Genomic DNA, 18,994 nt, shown 5'->3' on the forward strand with positions numbered 1-18,994 from the left:
TTACATGCCATAATTTCCAATGCAAATGCAAAAACCAGGGATTGTATTGCTTACCTTAGGATACTGGGTGGAGTCATGCAAATAATTCCTTTAAGGCAAACTGTGCTTCCAGTACTGCTGGTGAGAAGTATAGCTGCATCCTAATTATACAGTCTTTTATTACCATTTGCATAGGCTGTTAAAGAATGCATTACAGACTGTGGGCAGTGTGTACATGGCTGGCCTGAGGCAGGGTAGGGCAGGGCAGGAAAGTTTTCCCTAGAATGACAAGACATCTGCCATCTTCAGGCACACCAGGACCTGCCTCTGTATGCATGTGATTTGCCCCATGGATTGAAACACTAGATGCATGGTTAATAATGTCTCTCTGCCAGGTTGTTCTGAGATAATTCAACAAGTTGGAAAGTCAATGACATTTTTTTTTTTTTTCAGAAGTGCAAATTATTGTAAGGATGTTAGATGAGGGATGGGATCAGGATGTTTCTGGCTAGTCTAAGATGGGACATAAAAGATGCACCTGTTTGGGGTCCATAGAGTCCTATGCAGTAATGATGTATCAAAATGGCTGCATGCCTTTACAAATCAAGTCATCACAGGGCTAACAATAAATAATTACCTAAATATGTAATTCCATATTCTTTGAGCAAACCAAACTAAATGATAGTTTCAATAAAATACTTTGCATTATTTATGCCAGTGGGAAATTTATGAAAACAAAAGCAGATAGAATCTGGAGCAGCTGTGCATGGCAACCAATCAGCTTCTATTTTCAGCTTGTTCATTTAAGCTTTGAAAAGATAGAAGATGATTTGTTGCTATGCATAGCTGTTCCAGTTTTTATACACTTTCCTCACAGTATTTTATACTCTTTTTCAATCAGTTGAATATTTCATTTGGCTAGGGGCTGTTTTACATAGTCAAGTAGGATACCACGTAGTACTGTGCTTAAAATCTAATATTTCAGTTGGTGAAAGGAATAAATGTACAAGGATATAATTGTCTTTTCCTCCCACTTCCTTTTAGTTACAGCGTGAATTTGAATCTACTTGCTCTGAAATAGAACACCTAAGAAATCAACTAACCAGTGAAAGAATCTCTGTTAAGAACTTGGAGGCTCTACTGGTCTCCAGCCAAGAGAAAGAATTTCAGTCCCAAGTACGGGTTCAAGACCTGGAGTCAGAGCTGGAGCTGCTTGGAGATAAGTTGATGCTGGCAGAAACCAAACTGTAAGTAAACAGGCAACCCATCTGCACATTGAGGGTGATTAATTAAAACTGCAGAAGAGAAAGTAACCCACAATTGAGTTGTTTTAAAAGGTCAGCTTTAAGCTTTTTATTTTATGAAATATAGAATAATAATGTGGGTGTTTCACTGTGGGCAACAGTTAATGTTTTGTTAATATTCTTTTTACCAATTTAAATTAATTTACACCATTGTATTTGTAAAGACTCACTTTGCTTGGGCTTGATTCACTAAAAATTAGTAAATTAAGCACCTTCCATGCAAAAATGTTTCCCATGCATCATTCTACTTTTTTGCATGAATATCAGTGTTTTGGGGGTGCTTTAAAATGGATCCCCAGAAAGAGGGTTTCTTCAAAAGCACCAGTTTCCAAAGCTAGCCCTCAAGATTTCTTTAGCATCTTTGGTGTTTAATGAAAAAGCCTTGTGAATTTCATTGTATGTTAAAGTATAACCAGACAAGGTATGCAAAGGATGGCTAAAAAAGGGGAAAAATCCCTCTACTGACCCAGTGCGTAGGGTAATAGAGCCTTCCTACACAGAAGATATCTGGATGTCCTTTACAAATCTAAAAGCAAGGGGTTTATTCTTTACTTTAGGATAATGGGCAGCGCCATGCAAATTGTTTTCTATACACTGTGCTAAGGATAGCCAACCAGCCTGAAACAAAAATAGGAAGTATTCTCAGACCGTTATTCATCAATCTCAGTTTATGAAGAGCAAATGGTTGTAGCAGTGGAGATTGAGAAGCCAGTACTGGAAAGATATGTAAATGTCAGCAAATTTCCAATTTCTCTTTGTCAACTAATTAGGGATAGCACATTTACTCCCTGTAGGGAGCTTGCCTGACATGCCCTCAAGGGGAGGTGTATTATGGGCAAAGGATCTTTTTCAAAAAGTACAACTTTTTATATGTTTACACTTGTATCTATGTCTGCAAACATCTGAAAAATAAACTTTAAGATTTGCCAGCTGTAGGTTAATACATTTGTATTATAGTAGGATTAGGACAATAGGAGCCAGTGTGTATTGGTTAGGAAATGGAGAATTTAGGGTGTGGGAAAGGGTCTATGTTTGAGAAGTTTATTCTCTCTATTTTCCATTGTGGGACATATCTTAGAAAAAGAAACCTAGGGTAATATTAATGCCTACAGGAGAAATGGACACGGTACAGATAGAAAACTGAAGGCCAGGTCTCCCACCTCACACCTGCTTAGTTTCACTAAGTGAGTCCTTCAGTTGGAACTGAGAAAAAGATATTATAGGGAGCATAAAAATCAGATTTCTCTTTTTGGAAAAAAAAAAAAAAATCAGATTTCTTTACTTTTCAGTACGCAAGATAGGTTCGGGAACATATTAGGTTATGTTACCATCTTCAGGAGATTGGACACTGGAAAGCTGCATAACCCCCCCACTCCCAACAAGCCTCAATTTTTTTTTTTAGTTTCCTTAGGAGATGGACATGTTCATCTCATAGGAGTCAGACTGAGAAAAACAAACTTTTTTCTTTTTATGAATGATTCTGACTTGGGTGGAACTCTAAGTACCAGCCTTATATGCGGTCCATATTACTGTGGTGGAAAAATGAGAGACAAACCTTTTCAGTAGTCAACGTCTGAACTCTAGGACATGGTCTCTTCACCCAGAGGTGTTTCAAGACTTCTGTCACAGGTGAGGGAAAGTTGATGTGAACCTCCTGGCTTCTATTTTCAACAACAAACTGGAAAGGACGCCCTAATTACTCTGTGGGATCAGTTCAGCCTGATCTATCCCCTTCCTCGTCTGCTCTGCTGGATAGAGACTGAAGGCATTGGGCCAGGTGGATGTGGTACTCAGACCTCATCAGACGTCTGGTATATTCTCTGTGGGCCCTTTTAAATTGTCCAGATCTTCTGTCCCAGGGGCTGGTTTACCAGCCTGATTCATGGTTGCTGTTTTTTTGGTTGACTGTTGAAACTCAGGTCCTAAAGCATAAGGGCCTGCCCTCTTCAGTTATTCATACACTTTTAAAGGCTGGAAAGTTGTCCTTTCCTAAGGTCTAGCATTGCACATGGTGTGAGGCTAGACATTTCCACCCCAGCAAGTACTCCATGGGACAAATACTGTACTTTCTGTTATCGAGTCTAGATCAATATTTTTACCACTATCACCTGCGCTCAGATTCACAAAATATATTTATACAATATCACGCTTCTGACGACATCGCTATATGACAAAACGTGTAGATTGGAGTCTACATGACCTGTGACATCATCACGCAGTACCACGGTGTTTTTTCGGATCCGGCTTTTGACATTTGTGATATGTATATTGGCTTATTAACTATGTAAGTGCAATACTTTATTTCAATACATTCTATCCCTTAATACTACACTATGAAGCTGCTTATTTTTGTATTCTCTATGAGTGAAACATTTATTTAAGATGAGTGCCTGTGGACCTTTAAAGAGAAACGCCATTTGAATGTCTATTATGAGAGTATTATAAATATCCTGCTGAGTATCCAGCATGGACGGTTTAGGTGTATGGTAGTTTAAAAGCGCTGTTTGACTGCTCGATTTAAGAGGGTCGATACCTTCTGGTAAGGAGCTTATGTTACTCACTATCAGTGCATCTGGGTGAATATTCCTGCACAGAAGATTCTTTGATCTGTTTATGGTTTGGAGCTGTTCACACCTTTATTCTTATATTTTTCACATTTTGGAACTTCTGCTGGACTAATTTCTATATACGGTATTTGACTTTTTTACTCACTTAGTGAATCCTACTGATGTTTTTTTAATTTTATGTATTTCGTGTTTATTTGAAGGTCACTAATTTATTATTGGTTTTAGAGTCTGGATCAATGTTTAGCCTTAAGTACCATAAAGTGTCAGATTTCTGCCCTAGTGATCCTTTTCCAAAGACTGCTCTCAATCTTTGGTGAAAGTTTCATTCAGGTTGTTACTCACCTTTTTCAAATCTCCATTTCCCGATGTTGCCATGGGATCTGGTTCTTTTGACTCTCTAGGAGCCACCTTTTGAGCTTGTCAGGGAAATTCCCCTTACGAATATACCTGACAAGATTGCCTTTCGTGTAGTTATAACCTTGGCGTGCCGTTTCTCAGAGCTGACCGCTTTAACATGTACTGAACCCTATTTTGTACTGTATAGGAACAAGATTGTCTTAAGGCCAAAATTCTCCTTCCTTCCCAAGGTGGTTTCTTCCTAAAACCTTAACCAAGACATTGTTATTTTTATGTCCTGTTCCTTGCCATCCCAAGGCAGTCTCCCTCCACTGTCTGGATGTGCTGTGCGCTTTTCAACTCTATCTCTCAGCTGCAACTTCATTTAGACAAAATATTTATTACAAGCTCTTTTTGTAATTTCTGAGGGAACCTGCATCTCGTTCCACTGTCTCCAGGTGTATTGGACAACTCATTTAAGCCCATGGACTTTACTACTCCACCCTTAGTGCCGGTTCACATTTGTGCGATGCGGGAACGCTGTGAATATGCAGCGTGATCCCGCATTGCATCCGCACCTCTGGCACTTCACACTGCCATATGCGATACGCAGGGGGTGTCAATTAAAAGTTAATGACACCCCCAGTTGCGATCGCATATCGCAGTGCGATCTGCAAGTTCGCACAGAATCGAATCGCACTAGTGTGAACCACTATGCAATCCGATTCTGCTGCGGATAAAAAAAAGCCTCATGTGCGAGTTTAGTGCGGATGCGGTGCGAATTCAGCCATACAAATTGTATGGCTGAAATTTGCACCACACATGAGATCGCATGTAATTTAGGAGCAGTGCGCTCTGAATTACATGCGATCTCCGCGATCGCACAAATGTTAACCAGGGCTTATACACTCCATAACCAGAAGACTAACCCTAACACAAAACCTGCAAGCTGATGTGATCTTCAAGAGGATGCATGGCAAGATATTATTGGGACACATAGCACCTCGATTAAACTGTTCAGTTAAAATATTTGAACAAATAGCTGGCGATGTTTAGCAACGTCCTAGCAACATCCTGGGAGTTTTCCAGTCAGGTTTAATGAGGTATGTAAATGGCCTACTCCTATAGCAAGGGCAATATTCAATGTTGATCAAAGCTGCACAGCTTGTTTTCATCTACAGATATCCCTTATCTGTATAGAGAGTTTTTGGGCAAAAGTAAACAAACTGTTTAATGGCTAGACCTGTGTGCAAAACATTTTATTTAGAAATGTGATGATTAAGGCGTTTAATGCCGATTAACCTTTTCACTATTTACACAGTGGTTTACAAGGAATTGAATTATCAGTCAGGTTTTATTATCACATGGCTAGTTTCAGGAAACACTATGGTAAGAATATTTATGCTTGCCAGAAAGTATTCAGGTTGAAATGACTTGGTGTGTCAGGGAAAATAATGAGCCTTTGTTACATTGCAGCCAGTTAAGATTCAACCTTTAGGTTGGCTATAAATAGATTTATTTAGGGCCTTCTACAAACAGGCTTCAGCTTGTATTAGAGTGTGCTTTTACAAAGTCTTTAAAACAGGGGTCTCCAACCTCGACCTTCCTTGGCCACATTGGAAGAAGAGGAATTGTCTTGGGCCACACATAAAATACACTAATAATAAGTAAACAAAATGTATATTAGCCACGCTAGTGCAAATAAAAATAGAAAATAAGCAGCAACTTCAAGTGTGACCGCACCCAAAACAATATACAAATAAAAAAGTTGCGCTAAATATTAAATAAAGTGAGACAAATATCAAATGTCCTTTAGTGAGTCCATAAAGATTATGACGTGAAGATATAAAAAGTATTCAGGTAAAGATTCCTGATGGTATTGTGCTTACCAGAAAGCCATATATAAATAACAGGAAATCAAGGTCAGGAAATCTTGATGCCTTTAACCAACGAGAGCCCTTATGATGTAGTAATGGAGACTCCCAAGAGGTTCAGATGCATAGAATTCATAAAATGAGAAAAAAGATAGCCATATCGTAAAACCAAACAACAAAAGAAAATAATATAAAGATGATGCACTCACAAATAAAGTGCAATGCCTTCACCAGTGAGTATACACCAATAAGTGAATCAAGCACGTGCAGGTACTCCTTACCGAATTAAAAAAGTAGGTGCTCATTAAATAGTGCCAAGAGGTTGCTGACAGAAAAGGGCTACTGAATCCACCACCAATCTCAGCGCTTCTTACCAGATCCTCGGAGGTTATACACATATAACATATGTTCTGATTTTTGGACATGAAACTCCAGAGGACATAGGAAATTCAGCTGGCTCCAGAGGTGCGCTTAACCACTTAAGCCCCGGAAGATTTTACCCCCATTCCGACCAGGGGGTATTTTGCGATTCGGCACTGCGTGAATTTAACGCACAATTGCGCGGTCGTGCGACGCTGTACCTAAACGAATTTGACGTCCTTTTTTTCCCACAAACAGAGCTTGCTTTTGGTGGTATTTGATCACCTGTGCGATTTTTTGATCACGCGCTATAAACAAAAAAAGAGCGTCAATTTTGCAAAAATAGCAATATTTTTCACATTTTTTTATATGAAATTCCCCCAAAAAAAAATGTAAAAATCAAAATTTTTAAAAATTTTCGGCCAATTTGTTTTATGCTACCTATGTTTGGTAAAAAAAATCGCAAAAAGCGTATTTTGATTGGTTTGCGCAAAAGTTATCGCGTTTACTAACAAAGGGAAAGATTTTTGTCATTTTTGTTGTTTTTTTTTTTAACGCGTAATGGCGGCGATCTGCGATTTTTTTTGCGGTACTGCGACATTGCGGCGGACAGATCGGACCCTTGACTGACATTTTTGACACTTTTGGGGTTACCAGTGACATTTCTACAGTAATCAGTGCTATACATATGCACTGTTACTGTAAAAATACACTGGTAGTGAAGGGGTTAACTTTATTTGGAAGGGAGGGGCTGTGTGTGTCCCTAGGGGCGTGGTTTCTACTGTGATTGGCTGTGGCTCTAGCTGTAAGGACACTGATCAACGGATCTACATACCAGATCCGTTTTATCAGTGTCTTTGCAGCGAGGAGAATGACAGGCAGTTTGTTTACACAAGCTGCCTGACATTCTCCCTCTCCCCCGCCGATCGCCGAGTGGCCGGCGGACATCGGGTCCGCTGGTCACACGCGCGGGGGGGTCCGTGACCACGCGGGAGCGGGAGCGCGCCTCCGGGGGCGCGCGCTCGCTCCCTAGACCCTCACAAGCAAGCAACGTAGCCCTACGTTAGTTTGCCTGTGAGGGGCTGACCGCCGACGTAGATAGTCGTGCGGCGGTCGGCAAGTGGTTAAGATATTGACAACCCAGGCGTAAATCAGCAATATAAAACAAAAGAGGGGAAAGCCATAGCGTAAAATCCAACAGACTTTATTTTGTAAAAACAAAATAACACTCACATGCAGGATGATAAACCTTGCATAAGTATGGAAGCCGCCGGCCGGTCGGCTATGCTCGCCCGCACTTACTTGACGCTGGGGGGGGGTGACGTCAGCACACCGTGACCCTACGCGTTTCGTCACAGATGACGTTTTCAAAGGTAAAGATCACTGATATAGATAATGTGCCTATCTGAGTAATAAAACTTCATTTTTCAAAATATTTTTTATTATAAAAGTAAAAGAGGGCAACATAAACTAGTGAGATACTTGACACTGTTTTTGATAAACGAACGCATTAATATTTGGTTCGATGAATGTAGTAGCAATTCTCAATGAATTCTCAAGGTGCTCCTCAGATATTTTGATCCTAAATTTTCCCTTTGTGTGCTTCATCCTTAAAAATGGTTGCTCACAAATATAGGTGCTAAGGAAAACTGATGACATGAAAAAGGCATGATTGTGCAGAGTGGGATATTTTCTTTGGGAAGATAAAACATATAAAAGTCCAGTAAAGAGACACTGTCAAAATGTTCTTTGCTAGCCTATGTTTACTAAGTGTAAACACATTTTTACAAAAAAAAATATACTTTTTCGAGAAGTTTATGATTTTGTGTAGGGACGCATTCATAGCTGTTTTGGGCCATATGCGGCTCGTAGGCACCAGGTTGGACAACCCAGCTTTAAAACTACTGTCAGCTTTAATCTGGAGATATTAAACATACTGTATATCTTAATGGGAGCTCTGGCTGTCACTTTACACAAGCTGTCAGGGGCTGCAGCAGGCTTTCAAGAAGATTCAAGTACTGCTGAAGCTTCTAAAACCTTTTAATAAATAAACTTACACATTAAAAAAAAAAAAAACTTTACGATCAGTTAATAAAGCTTAAGCAATCAGTTATTTACTGATTTTGCTTTAAGCACATCTTTTTATACAGGGATATAGCAGAGATAGCTAAAGTAGAACTAAGAACAAAACATTTTTTTTTTTTGTAAGGGATAGAAATAACTCTTTTGCTGTGTCCCATTGGGAATATTTCCATTTACGTCCTGCTCATAGCCAGAACAGAAAGTGAGAGGAAATCCTTCCAAAGTGAGGGAATACTTGGCTGTCATCAGGGTCACCAGAACTAGTGTACCTGTTGCAAGATTTCCCCTCTATTAACTATTTTCTGAAAAAAATCTAAATTTGAGATTCTCTTGAACCGCTTGCCGTCCAGGGGAAATTTTGACATTTTTAATATACATGTTAAAATCTGCATTTTTTTTTTTTAAACTAGAAAATGACTTAAAACCCCCAGACATTACACTGTATATATTCTGAAAGCAGTAGCCCTGGAGAATAAAATGGTGGTTGATGCAATTTGTCACATGGCATAATATTTACGTAGCACATATTTTCAGGAAAAAATACACTTATATTTTTAGTGCACAAAAACATAACATAATACTAAATTATTTTGGTAAAACATAAAAGATGATTTTGCGTCAAGTAATCAGATACTAAACATGTCAAGGTTTAAAATGGCGAAAGCCTGTGAAATGGCAACAAATTACGGTACCTAAAATTATCCATAGGCTTTAAAAGCCTTTACAGGATATCAGTTTAGAGTTAAATGTGAGCTCTGGAGCTAGAATTACTGCTGTCACTCTGATGTTTTTGGCAATTTGGCACGTTTGCATTTGCGTGTCACCATAGGGTGATGGGGGTGCTTTTACTTTTTAAACTCTCTTTCATATTAAAATTAAATAAATTAATTGAATTGTTTAATAAATTCATATTTTTTATTTTTTTTCCCTCATTTAGAGATCTGTATGATTAGCTGCTTCCCTGCCTATTCTAGGAATCAACAACAAGTGGGAAACAATCATGAAGTGGAACGAAATTTATTGGATATTTCAAACTTTTTTAACAAATAAAAAACTGAAAAATTGGGCGTGCAAAATTATTCAGCCCCCTTAAGTTAATACTTTGTAGCCAGGAAAATGCAGCACTGAAACCAGAAGTGACTAAATCCTTGTCGTTTCTGGCTTCATTCATCACAGAGGAGATGGGGAAAAGGCTTGTTCAGCTGGCACGCTCACTTACAGCGGTCCTGGGCTCCATGGTGGAACGGGAGCATGCAGGGGGCCCTTACGAGCCCTGCGAACATGATCAAGTAGCTGTATAGCCACTTGATCACTTTGAAAGGATATTGCCAGCTGTAAAAAGCAATATTTTAAGCCACACTTCTACCAATTATGATGTCATAAATGTGCGCATTTTCCAGTGCAATCACACCCCCCGCTTTACTGCAGTGTTGCCAGCAATATGTCTTGCTGGCACTCAATAAAGCAATTTTCCTTTGTAAAAACCTTTATCACTACGTTTAGCAGAGGAAGTGATATCTGCCACAATGGCCTTTTACATGACTTAAGCAGCAGTGAAGTGAAGGGATCTGAACAAATTCTGCTATATTCAGAAGTAAATAATACAGACATATTAACACAGACTACTATGGCAATGCACTTTAGCTGCGCGTGTTATATGAATGGGCATCTTTCAGATGGCAGGCTTTGTTTCTCTATCTTGGAAATTTATGGACTGTCAGACAGAACATCCAGATGCTATAAAATAAGATGTAACATGTATACCCTAATACTGAATATTGCAAGATAAAGCAGCCTATTGCTTTTTAATAAATGGTCTTAAATTAGGTGTACCTATTTTCCTTAAAATGACAATGATGACATTTTTTTCAGAACAACTAATAACCGGGAAGCAGGACAACTGAAAAACAAGGTAGCTCAACAAGAAGCTGAGCTGGAAATAACCAGAAATCAGCTATCTACAGAACGCTTTGAAAGGCAAGTGTATGTGCACATGCAGTTTATCACTTATTCTAACTTATATAACTTTAACTGTACAAGGGAGTTCTGTTACAAACTTATAATAATTCTAGGAGGCAAAATGGAGCATGTCAATAGAGAACACTTAGGATAGCTTTAGCATTGTTGGACAATTTTGTTTCAGCTGACTTTGCCAAGAGTGCACCACTTTGTGCTTGAGCAATTTGATGCCTTTCTGCTGATCTGGAAATCTAATGTTTGGACACCTTTCCTGTTTATGGGCAAATGCAAGAGGGAAACATTTTTGTTTTTTTTATTTTTAAAGCAAAGCTAAACCCATCAATTTAACTGTTTCCCAAAAATAATCATTTAGGCATGTTATGAATGACAGCTGTCACAGTTGCTTGTACTCCTAACTGAACTGTAAAGCCATCAAATGGCTGGTGTCATAACTGATCATATGTACAGCACAATGGCAACTGCAAATTAAACAGAGGCTAAGATGGCAGCTTCCTTGGCTTTAAGGGCTCTTTCGCACATATAGTCCGTCAAACGGACTCCGCTTTTCTCAGCAGGGGATCGATTCGCCGATCCCCCGCTGAGCAGGAGAATGACAGCTGTTCTCCGCACTGTGTGCGGAGACACAGTTGTCAGAGCCCCATACATCTCTATGGGGGAATCGGATCGCTCCAGTCCGCTGGACGGATGGAAAATAGGGTTTCCATCCGTCCAGATTTGACGGATCGGATCGGGTGTCAGCGGACATGTCTCCACTGACATCCGATGCCCCATAGAGATGCATGGGGGGACCGTTCAGATCCGCCAAAAAAACAGACAGGCAGATCTGAACGGTCTGCCTGTGTGAAAGGGGCCTAATAGTTAGAAGAGTTTAGTTCCTCTTTAAACATTTACTTTTATTTTTAGACACATTTATAGAGTTCCCTGGGATTCAACGTATTGAAAACTGAGTAGCCTATATACTGATTTTTTTTTTCTTAAAGCCCATCTCTGGGCATCATCCTTTTCATACACTTTTACTCCATATTAGTCTTTTAACTGCAAATCGTCTTTATTGTGAGGTACTGTATTTCTGCTTTAAACATGTAAAGCTGACTCCTTATACCCACCTGGATAGCATAGGTTCCAGTGTACATCTGGGCAATCATCAACATCACGGAGGCTAATGTAACGGAAACATTTTCACCTGTTTTTTTCTCCTCCCACTAGCTCTGGTTTTCTGTTCAAAAAGCACAGCCTGTGATGACATTACAGGCTGTGCTTTGTGGGAGCTATACTATCTGGAAAAGGTATAGGGGCCAGCTTTACACATTGGAAGCAAGAAGACTTCACAATAAAGACAATTTGTAGGCAAAAGGGTTAACGGAGTGGAAATGTATGAAACTAATGATGCGCAAAGGCAATTGTTCTAGGGAATGTGCATAAGGGGTACCAAAGAGTCCTTTGCCATTTTAATTAGGACCCCTCTTAAATTACTCCCAAGGATAAAGGGTAGGAAGGCTGGTATGAGCGTGGCAAAGGGGAAAGTCCACATGGTCACGGTCCTTATACCTTGGACAGAATATGCCAGTCATTTTTGCCCAGCAGATTTTTTTGCTAAAAATTTTGATTATTTTCTGACAAAGGAATTCTTAAAAATGCCATTAAATATGTTAATCATGAAAAGCGGAGCCATAAATATATAGAACTAAATATTGGCTAAATTCTGATGATTAAAATACAGTTATCATTATTAGAAATTGCAGGATGAAGTTGTAATTTCAGTGAAAAAAAAAAAAATCATAAACCTCTAAAACAGTGGTTCTTAACCTGAATTCGATCGAACCCCAGGGGTTCGGTGAGTCAGTCTCGCAGGTTCGGCGGAGGTCACTTCTGAACTGGTCTCTGAAAGACAACAGCAGAAGTCACACTGATTTGCAGTAAATATTCTTTATTATGTTTTTGTGTGAAAATCATGTTTTAATGGTTTTGTTCTATGTTCTTAATGGTTTTGTTCTTTAATGGTTTTGTTCATTTTGTGTACCTATGTATAAATATATACCTATGTTTTGAATTTGAAAAAATCATATTTTATTTTTCCAATTAAGAAGGGTTCGGTGAATGCGCATATGAAACTGGTGGGGTTCAGTACCTCCAACAAGGTTAAGAACCACTGCTCTAAAACGATCCCTAAGGCTTGTCACAAAATATAAATTTAGGTGGAATCATAGAATACCATGCACAGGAGAAATAATTCAGGAAGATTGGGTTATTCTGCTGCCTTCAGGAAACCAGACACTGACAAACATGATAAAGAAGAGTGACCAGCGCTACGGACTGTGATATATGGGGGGAGGGTGAAAAGGTGTAAGCTGCCCCAATCAAACCTTAGGTGAAGGTGAAGAGTGATAAATAAATTGTGAAGATTGGTGTTGGCGCTACCTTTAGAAATTCTAAAAAAAATTGCCCCAAATGGCATGAATGGGAATGTGGGGTGTGATGACCCAACTAGTGGTGGAATTATGCCAAAATAATATAAGTGAAAATAAAAAATGACAAGGTGTTTATTCACATGAAATCAAATAAATACCAAACAGTGAAAGATAAACAAAATAACGTGAGTGTAATCAACCCACTACCACAAGTGTGTGAACCAAGTTGATGATGAGTAAATAAAATAAATGAATTGAACGTGCCACACAGAATGTGATTAAATATGAAAGGACGTTTAGGGTGTAAAGTCCACAAATAGCCACTGGGTGGCGTTTTTGCTGATACAACCTGTATGGTAGTCTGTAGGGGGTTCCTCTTCGTTGTGGGGAGCAATCGTGGGCAGGTGGCCTAGATGCTCGCATAAGAAGAAGAAAGCCCCTTGATGAATAGATGAATCATACAGATAAACAAACAAACAAGGTGTAGACTCCAGAGTCTGTTTCTGATTTTCTCACAGATACAGCTGCATCTCCTCATATAGCTGAGGATGACAAGGAGTGTACCCTATCCTTCTGGATGAGTTGGTATAAGAGGAGGTTCATTCTGCCATCATTACTCCTAAGCTTAATGGGTCTCTCTGGTCCTTACTGGAGCAGTCTACACGTGTCTGGACCTGAAGCAATCTGCAGCTGCTATCGCCAAGGTTGCTTACCTGGGTTCTCTTAGAATTTTATGCATGTTTTCTAGAAATATATAAAGGATTCATTCAGAATTATCAGTGTTAAAGTAGACTTTTTCCCGCTTCTACTAAAAATCACATCAGCATACAGCTCTGCATGCTGATATAAAATCTTTTTAGATTCATTAGTCAGGCAAACATTTTTTGCTTTTACTTACAATTAATTTTTTCAACTTGGTTGAGTGAGGGACTGGTGACTGGGACATCCTAGGAATTGCTTGTCATGTTTCCAGGCGGTAGACACAGAGTTCCAATCTACAATGTTAGTCATTGCTTTCCTGTATCTGGGGGCCTCTCTGGCCCTATAGCTCACCTGGTTATCATCATCTGCTCGTCATTCTTGCCTACAGCCAGCCCCTTCTGGCTATTTAGGCTGCCTTCTTCATTCCTTTCAAGCTCTCGCCTTGTCAACATATCTGGAGTTTCTCAGCTGTGTTCCTGTAAAAGACTTTGCCTGGCTGATGTTCCTTTCTGTTCCTGATCCTGTTCCTCCGACTACGCTGATTTCTGGCTTCCTGATCACTGGCTCATCTGACTTCCTGTTTTGGCTTATGTTTTGACTATGTTTACTGTTCTGTACCATTACATTAAAGGTGTGATTTTACTGCATTTTCTGTCTCAGTCTGATTTGTGGTTCCTGACAGTAGGCAAGGGACATGAATTCAGAAGATGCAGGCAATCCACTAAGTAGTAATTTTTTTTCCAGATTGGATGAGCAGGACCACTTCATGGATCAGTTTGCCATAGCATCACAGACACTCTTGATTCGTACTGCTCACCTAGATCCTCCCACTGTGGCTGTTCCGGTACAACCAGTGTTGCAGGCCGACCTTGCTGCTGCTCCAATCTCTTTGCAGGCACCTGCCTCAAATATTACCTCTGTAAGAGGTATGTCTGGTTCCCCCCCCACTTCCCCAGCATTATTTAACCACCTCAAGGGAGTTACGGTTTTCACTAAGTTCGATTTGAGAGGGTCATACAATCTCATAAGGGTCAAGGAGGATGACGGATGGAAAACTGCGTTTAATACCAGGACTGGACATTACTAATACCTCATAATGCCGTTTGGTCTCTGCAGCGCTCCTTCAGTTTTTCAGGAATTTATCAAAGATGTCCTCCGAGATATGTTGCAACAATGTGTGGTGGTTTATCTCGACGATATTCTCATATTTTCAAAATCCCTAGAGAGCCACCACACAGATGTCTCCCACCGGCTACAGAGGTTGAGAGATAATAACCTGTATTGTAAGTTGAAGAAGTGCGAGTTCCATCACGAACAGGTTACATTTCTGGTTTATGTCATTTCTACAGTTTTTCGATGGACCCAGAGAAGCTATCTGCAGTTCTACAGTGGCCTCGACTCGTGGGTCTACGTCCGCTACGTTTTCTTGGCTTTGGCAATTATTATCAGAAATGTAACAGAAAGGGTCTCTGAATTCCTTTAAAGCCTTCGAGTCTTTCAAGGCTGCCTTTGTTTCAGCTCTTGTGCTGGCACATGCTGATCCTATGTTACCCTTCTTTTGTGAGGTTTATGCGTCTGAGACTGGAGTAGGTGCCCTTCTGTCTCAACGTCCTACATCTAAGAGAGCTATGCATCCCTGTGGCTACTTTTCTAAGAAATTGTCTCCTGCAGAAGGTAATTACAAGATTGGGGACAGAGAATTGCTAGCTATCATTTTAGCTCTTAAAGAATTTAAGCATCTCCTCGAGGGTAACACTATTGACTGACCATAAGAATCTAACATTCTTGTCAGAGGCTAAACACTTATCTCCCAGAAGGGCACGATGGGCTCTTTTTCTGTCAAGCTTCAATTACACAGTTTCATTCTTACCCGGTACTAAGAATGTAAGGGCTAATGCATTGTCATGACATTTTTCCTCCTCCCACAAGATGGAGTTGGTTCCTACTCCTGTGATACCTCCAGATCACATTCTAGCCACTATTCGCACTAGTCTCACTTCACCTTTAGGTTACAGAATTCTTGCTGCTTGGATCCATTCTCCTGAAAAACCTTGTGACCGTTGCTTTGTCCCTGAGATTCTCTGCACTGCTTTGCTCCAGACATACCATTCTCCCAAGGCAGCTGGTCACCCTGGGAAGAATCAGCTCATCTTGTCTATTTCTCAACAATTCTGTTGGCCTAGTCTCCATGCTGATGTAATCGCCTTTGTAGCTGCTTGTTCCATGTGTGCTCAGAGTAAGACACCACGACACCTTCCAGTGGGCATCCTACATACCCAACGCAAAGAGGCCTTGGACCCACTTGTCTGTGAATTTTATTGTGGAGTTACCTAACTCCCAGGGCAACACAGTTATTCTTATGGTGGCCGACCGGTTCTTGAAGATGTCTCATTGTATTCCTCTTAAGAAGTTGCCTACATCCAAAGAACTGGCATCCATTTTCGCTCAGGAAATCTTTCAGTTACATGTGCTACCCAAGGTTATCATCTCAGGCAGGGGTAGTCAATTTGTGTCCAGGTTTTAGCAAGCCTTTTGTGCACAGTTGGGAACTCAGCTTTCCTTCTCCTCGGCGTATCACCTACAGTCCAATGGGGCCACAGAACAGGCCAACCAAGTTCCTACATTGCTATATTTCTGACCACCATAACAACTGGTCAGACCTGTTTATGGTGAATTATGGTTTCCAGCCATTCATGTTGCCTGACACATTTGTTCTTCAAAGAATTCCTGTGTTAGAGGAGCATCTCCGTGATCTCAGTTCCACTTGGGGCCAGGTCCAAGAGTTCTTGCGAGGTGCCAGTGATAGGTACAGACTTCTTGATGACCACCGACGCCTACCAGCGCCTTCCTACCAGGTTGGGGAGAGGGTCTGGCTGTCATCTTATAACCTCCGATCTCATGTTCCTGGAGTTTCTCTGCTGTGTTCCTGTGAAAGACTTTGCCCGACTACACTGATTTCTGGTTTCCTCATCACTGGCTCGTCTGACTTTCTGTTTTGGCTTTCGACCCCTGGCTTATGTTTTGACTACGTTTACTCTTCTGTACCATTTTTTACCATTACATTAAAAGTGTGATTTTACTGCATTTTCTGTCTCAGTCTGATTCATGGTTCCTGACACTTCCTCAGTTGCCAACATTTGGACTTCAGAGAATGGTCTCTTCGACTCAAGGTGTTTTGAGACCTGTGCAGGCAGGGGACACCAGACGTGGACTTTTTGACCTTCAGGTTTGCCAACAAACGAAGAAGATTTGATTACAGGTTCAGGGATCCTCTAGTCTTCACAGTATATGCTCTGGTAACTCAGAGGGATAACTTCAACCTGATCTATGCATTTCCTCCTCTGAAACTCCTTTCCTACCTGTTCTTCAGGATTGAGATGGAGTGCATTTCAGTGATTTGTATAGAACTGGTCCAGGCAAACATTGTACTCAGACCTAGTCAGGCTTGTGGCAGATTTTGCCATCCAGTCTTCTGTAAATTTATTCATGAAGACATTTAACCCTCAGCTGATGCTAGCTTCAGTTGCAAGGTTCTGCAGGTGGCTCTGATTTGATTAATATTATTATAAAGGATTTATTTAGCGCCAACAGTTTACGCAGTGCTTTGAGTCCTGTTGAACCTGTTGGATCTTCTCATTTGCTAAAAATGCTAACACCTCAGACTGCTTTTGAATTTTCCAATTAACCTAACCTGAATTACTTCTCCTGTGTCCTTTAATGTATGGGTAGTAAATTGCATTTTTGACTTGCTGTGCACGGGAGCCTCAGCTGTCCCGGGTCTCTCTCATCATTGGCAGAGACACAGCAGAGGGAGCAATTTGCTCCCACTGCTGTCAATCACAGCCAGTGGGCCAATGAAGAGAGAGTGGGGTGGGGCCGAGACGCAGCTATATGCATCTTATGGATGCAAAGGGTGAGGGCTTGGGAGCGAGTTTGCTATCGGGGACACTGGAGCCCGCTGGCGGGAGACCTGAGCAGGGCCGAACTGGGAATAAAATTCAGCCCTGGAAATAATTTCATACCAGCCCCATAGCATTATTATACCAGCCCAACAGCATAACGTCATTTTTTTCTTCTTCATAAAAGGCAAAACCATGCATTTTAAAGCACATGTGAAAAGTGTATTATGCAGTATGTAGATAAGACAGAAATGAAATCACATAGGGCTTTATATATATATACATACATACATAAGAGTAAATTCCAGTTAAAAGTGGAGAAATTATTAAGAATAGTCCACTTATTGCTATGGTGATATATTACCAGAATAAAAAATAATCAAAGTTTGCCTTTACATCAGGGTCCACAGAGTTCCCCCTTGCACTGTAATGGGGAATCCTGCAGACTCTGATGTAAAGGGGAACCCCAGGAACTCTGGAAATGTGACCAGAGACCACCTTCCGCAGAAAGAATACACTAAGGTAAGGGGGGGGTTACAGATATAAGAGGGAAATCTTTTACATCAGTGCTCCCTTAAATTATTGTACTCACTTCCCCCTTACATCACTGACCCCCACTCAGACTGGTCTTGTGGTGCTGCAGACATGATAAAAGACAAGAGATGGTCAGAGGTTGCAGGACATGTACAGGAGGTGTCATATGCTGTGCAGACATGTACAGGAGATGTCAGAGGCTGTGCAGACATGATACAGGAGATGACATAGGCTGTGCAGTCATGTACAGGAGATGTCAGAGGCTGTGCAGACATGTACAGGTGATGTCATAGGCTGTGCAGACATGTACAGGAGATGGCAGAGGCTGTGCAGCCATGTACAGGAAATGTCAGAGGCTGTGCGGACATGGTACAGGAGATGTCAAAGGCTGTGCGGACATGTACAGGAGATGACATAGGCTGTGCAGTCATGTACAGGAGATGTCAGAAGCTGTGCAGAAATGGATAGTAGATGTCATAGGCTGTGCGGACATGTACTGGAGATGTCAGAGGCTGTGCAGCCATGTACAGGAGATGGTCAGAGGTTGCAGGACATGTACAGGAGGTGTCATATGCTGTGCAGACATGTACAGGAGATGTCAGAGGCTGTGCAGACATGATACAGGAGATGACATAGGCTGTGCAGTCATGTACAGGAGATGTCAGAAGCTGTGCAGAAATGGATAGTAGATGTCATAGGCTGTGCGGACATGTACTGGAGATGTCAGAGGCTGTGCAGCCATGTACAGGAGGGGTAGGGATCAGTGGTGGTGAGGGGGTGGGATCAGTGACAGCAGTGGTGAGGGGGGTGGGATTAGTGGTAGGGGTGGTGGTGGTGAGGGGGGGTTGGATCAGTGGCAGCGGTGGTGGTGGTGAGGGGGGTGGGATCAGTGGCAGCGGTAGTGGTTGTATAGGGGGGTAGGATCAGTGGTGGTGGTGATGGGGGTGGAATCAGTGGCAGCGGTGGTGG

General features: G+C 41.1%; 1 protein-coding gene across 1 annotated transcript in view; it reads left to right on the forward strand.

Annotated features, from left to right (window-relative positions):
• The window catches only part of LOC309548144 (uncharacterized protein), a gene marked incomplete at its 5' end in the record, with an annotated part of 250,508 nt that overhangs the window by 86,905 nt on the left and 144,609 nt on the right, over positions 1–18,994 (forward strand). The window contains 2 exons of the mRNA XM_082248108.1: positions 1,024–1,226; positions 10,375–10,483. Of these exons, the coding sequence (XP_082104234.1) occupies positions 1,024–1,226; positions 10,375–10,483 (312 nt within the window). The remainder of the gene's footprint in view (positions 1–1,023; positions 1,227–10,374; positions 10,484–18,994) is intronic.

This window comes from Pelophylax lessonae (assembly GCF_965119305.1).
Source record: "Pelophylax lessonae genome assembly, chromosome: 2".
NCBI classification, from domain to species: Eukaryota; Metazoa; Chordata; class Amphibia; order Anura; family Ranidae; genus Pelophylax; species Pelophylax lessonae.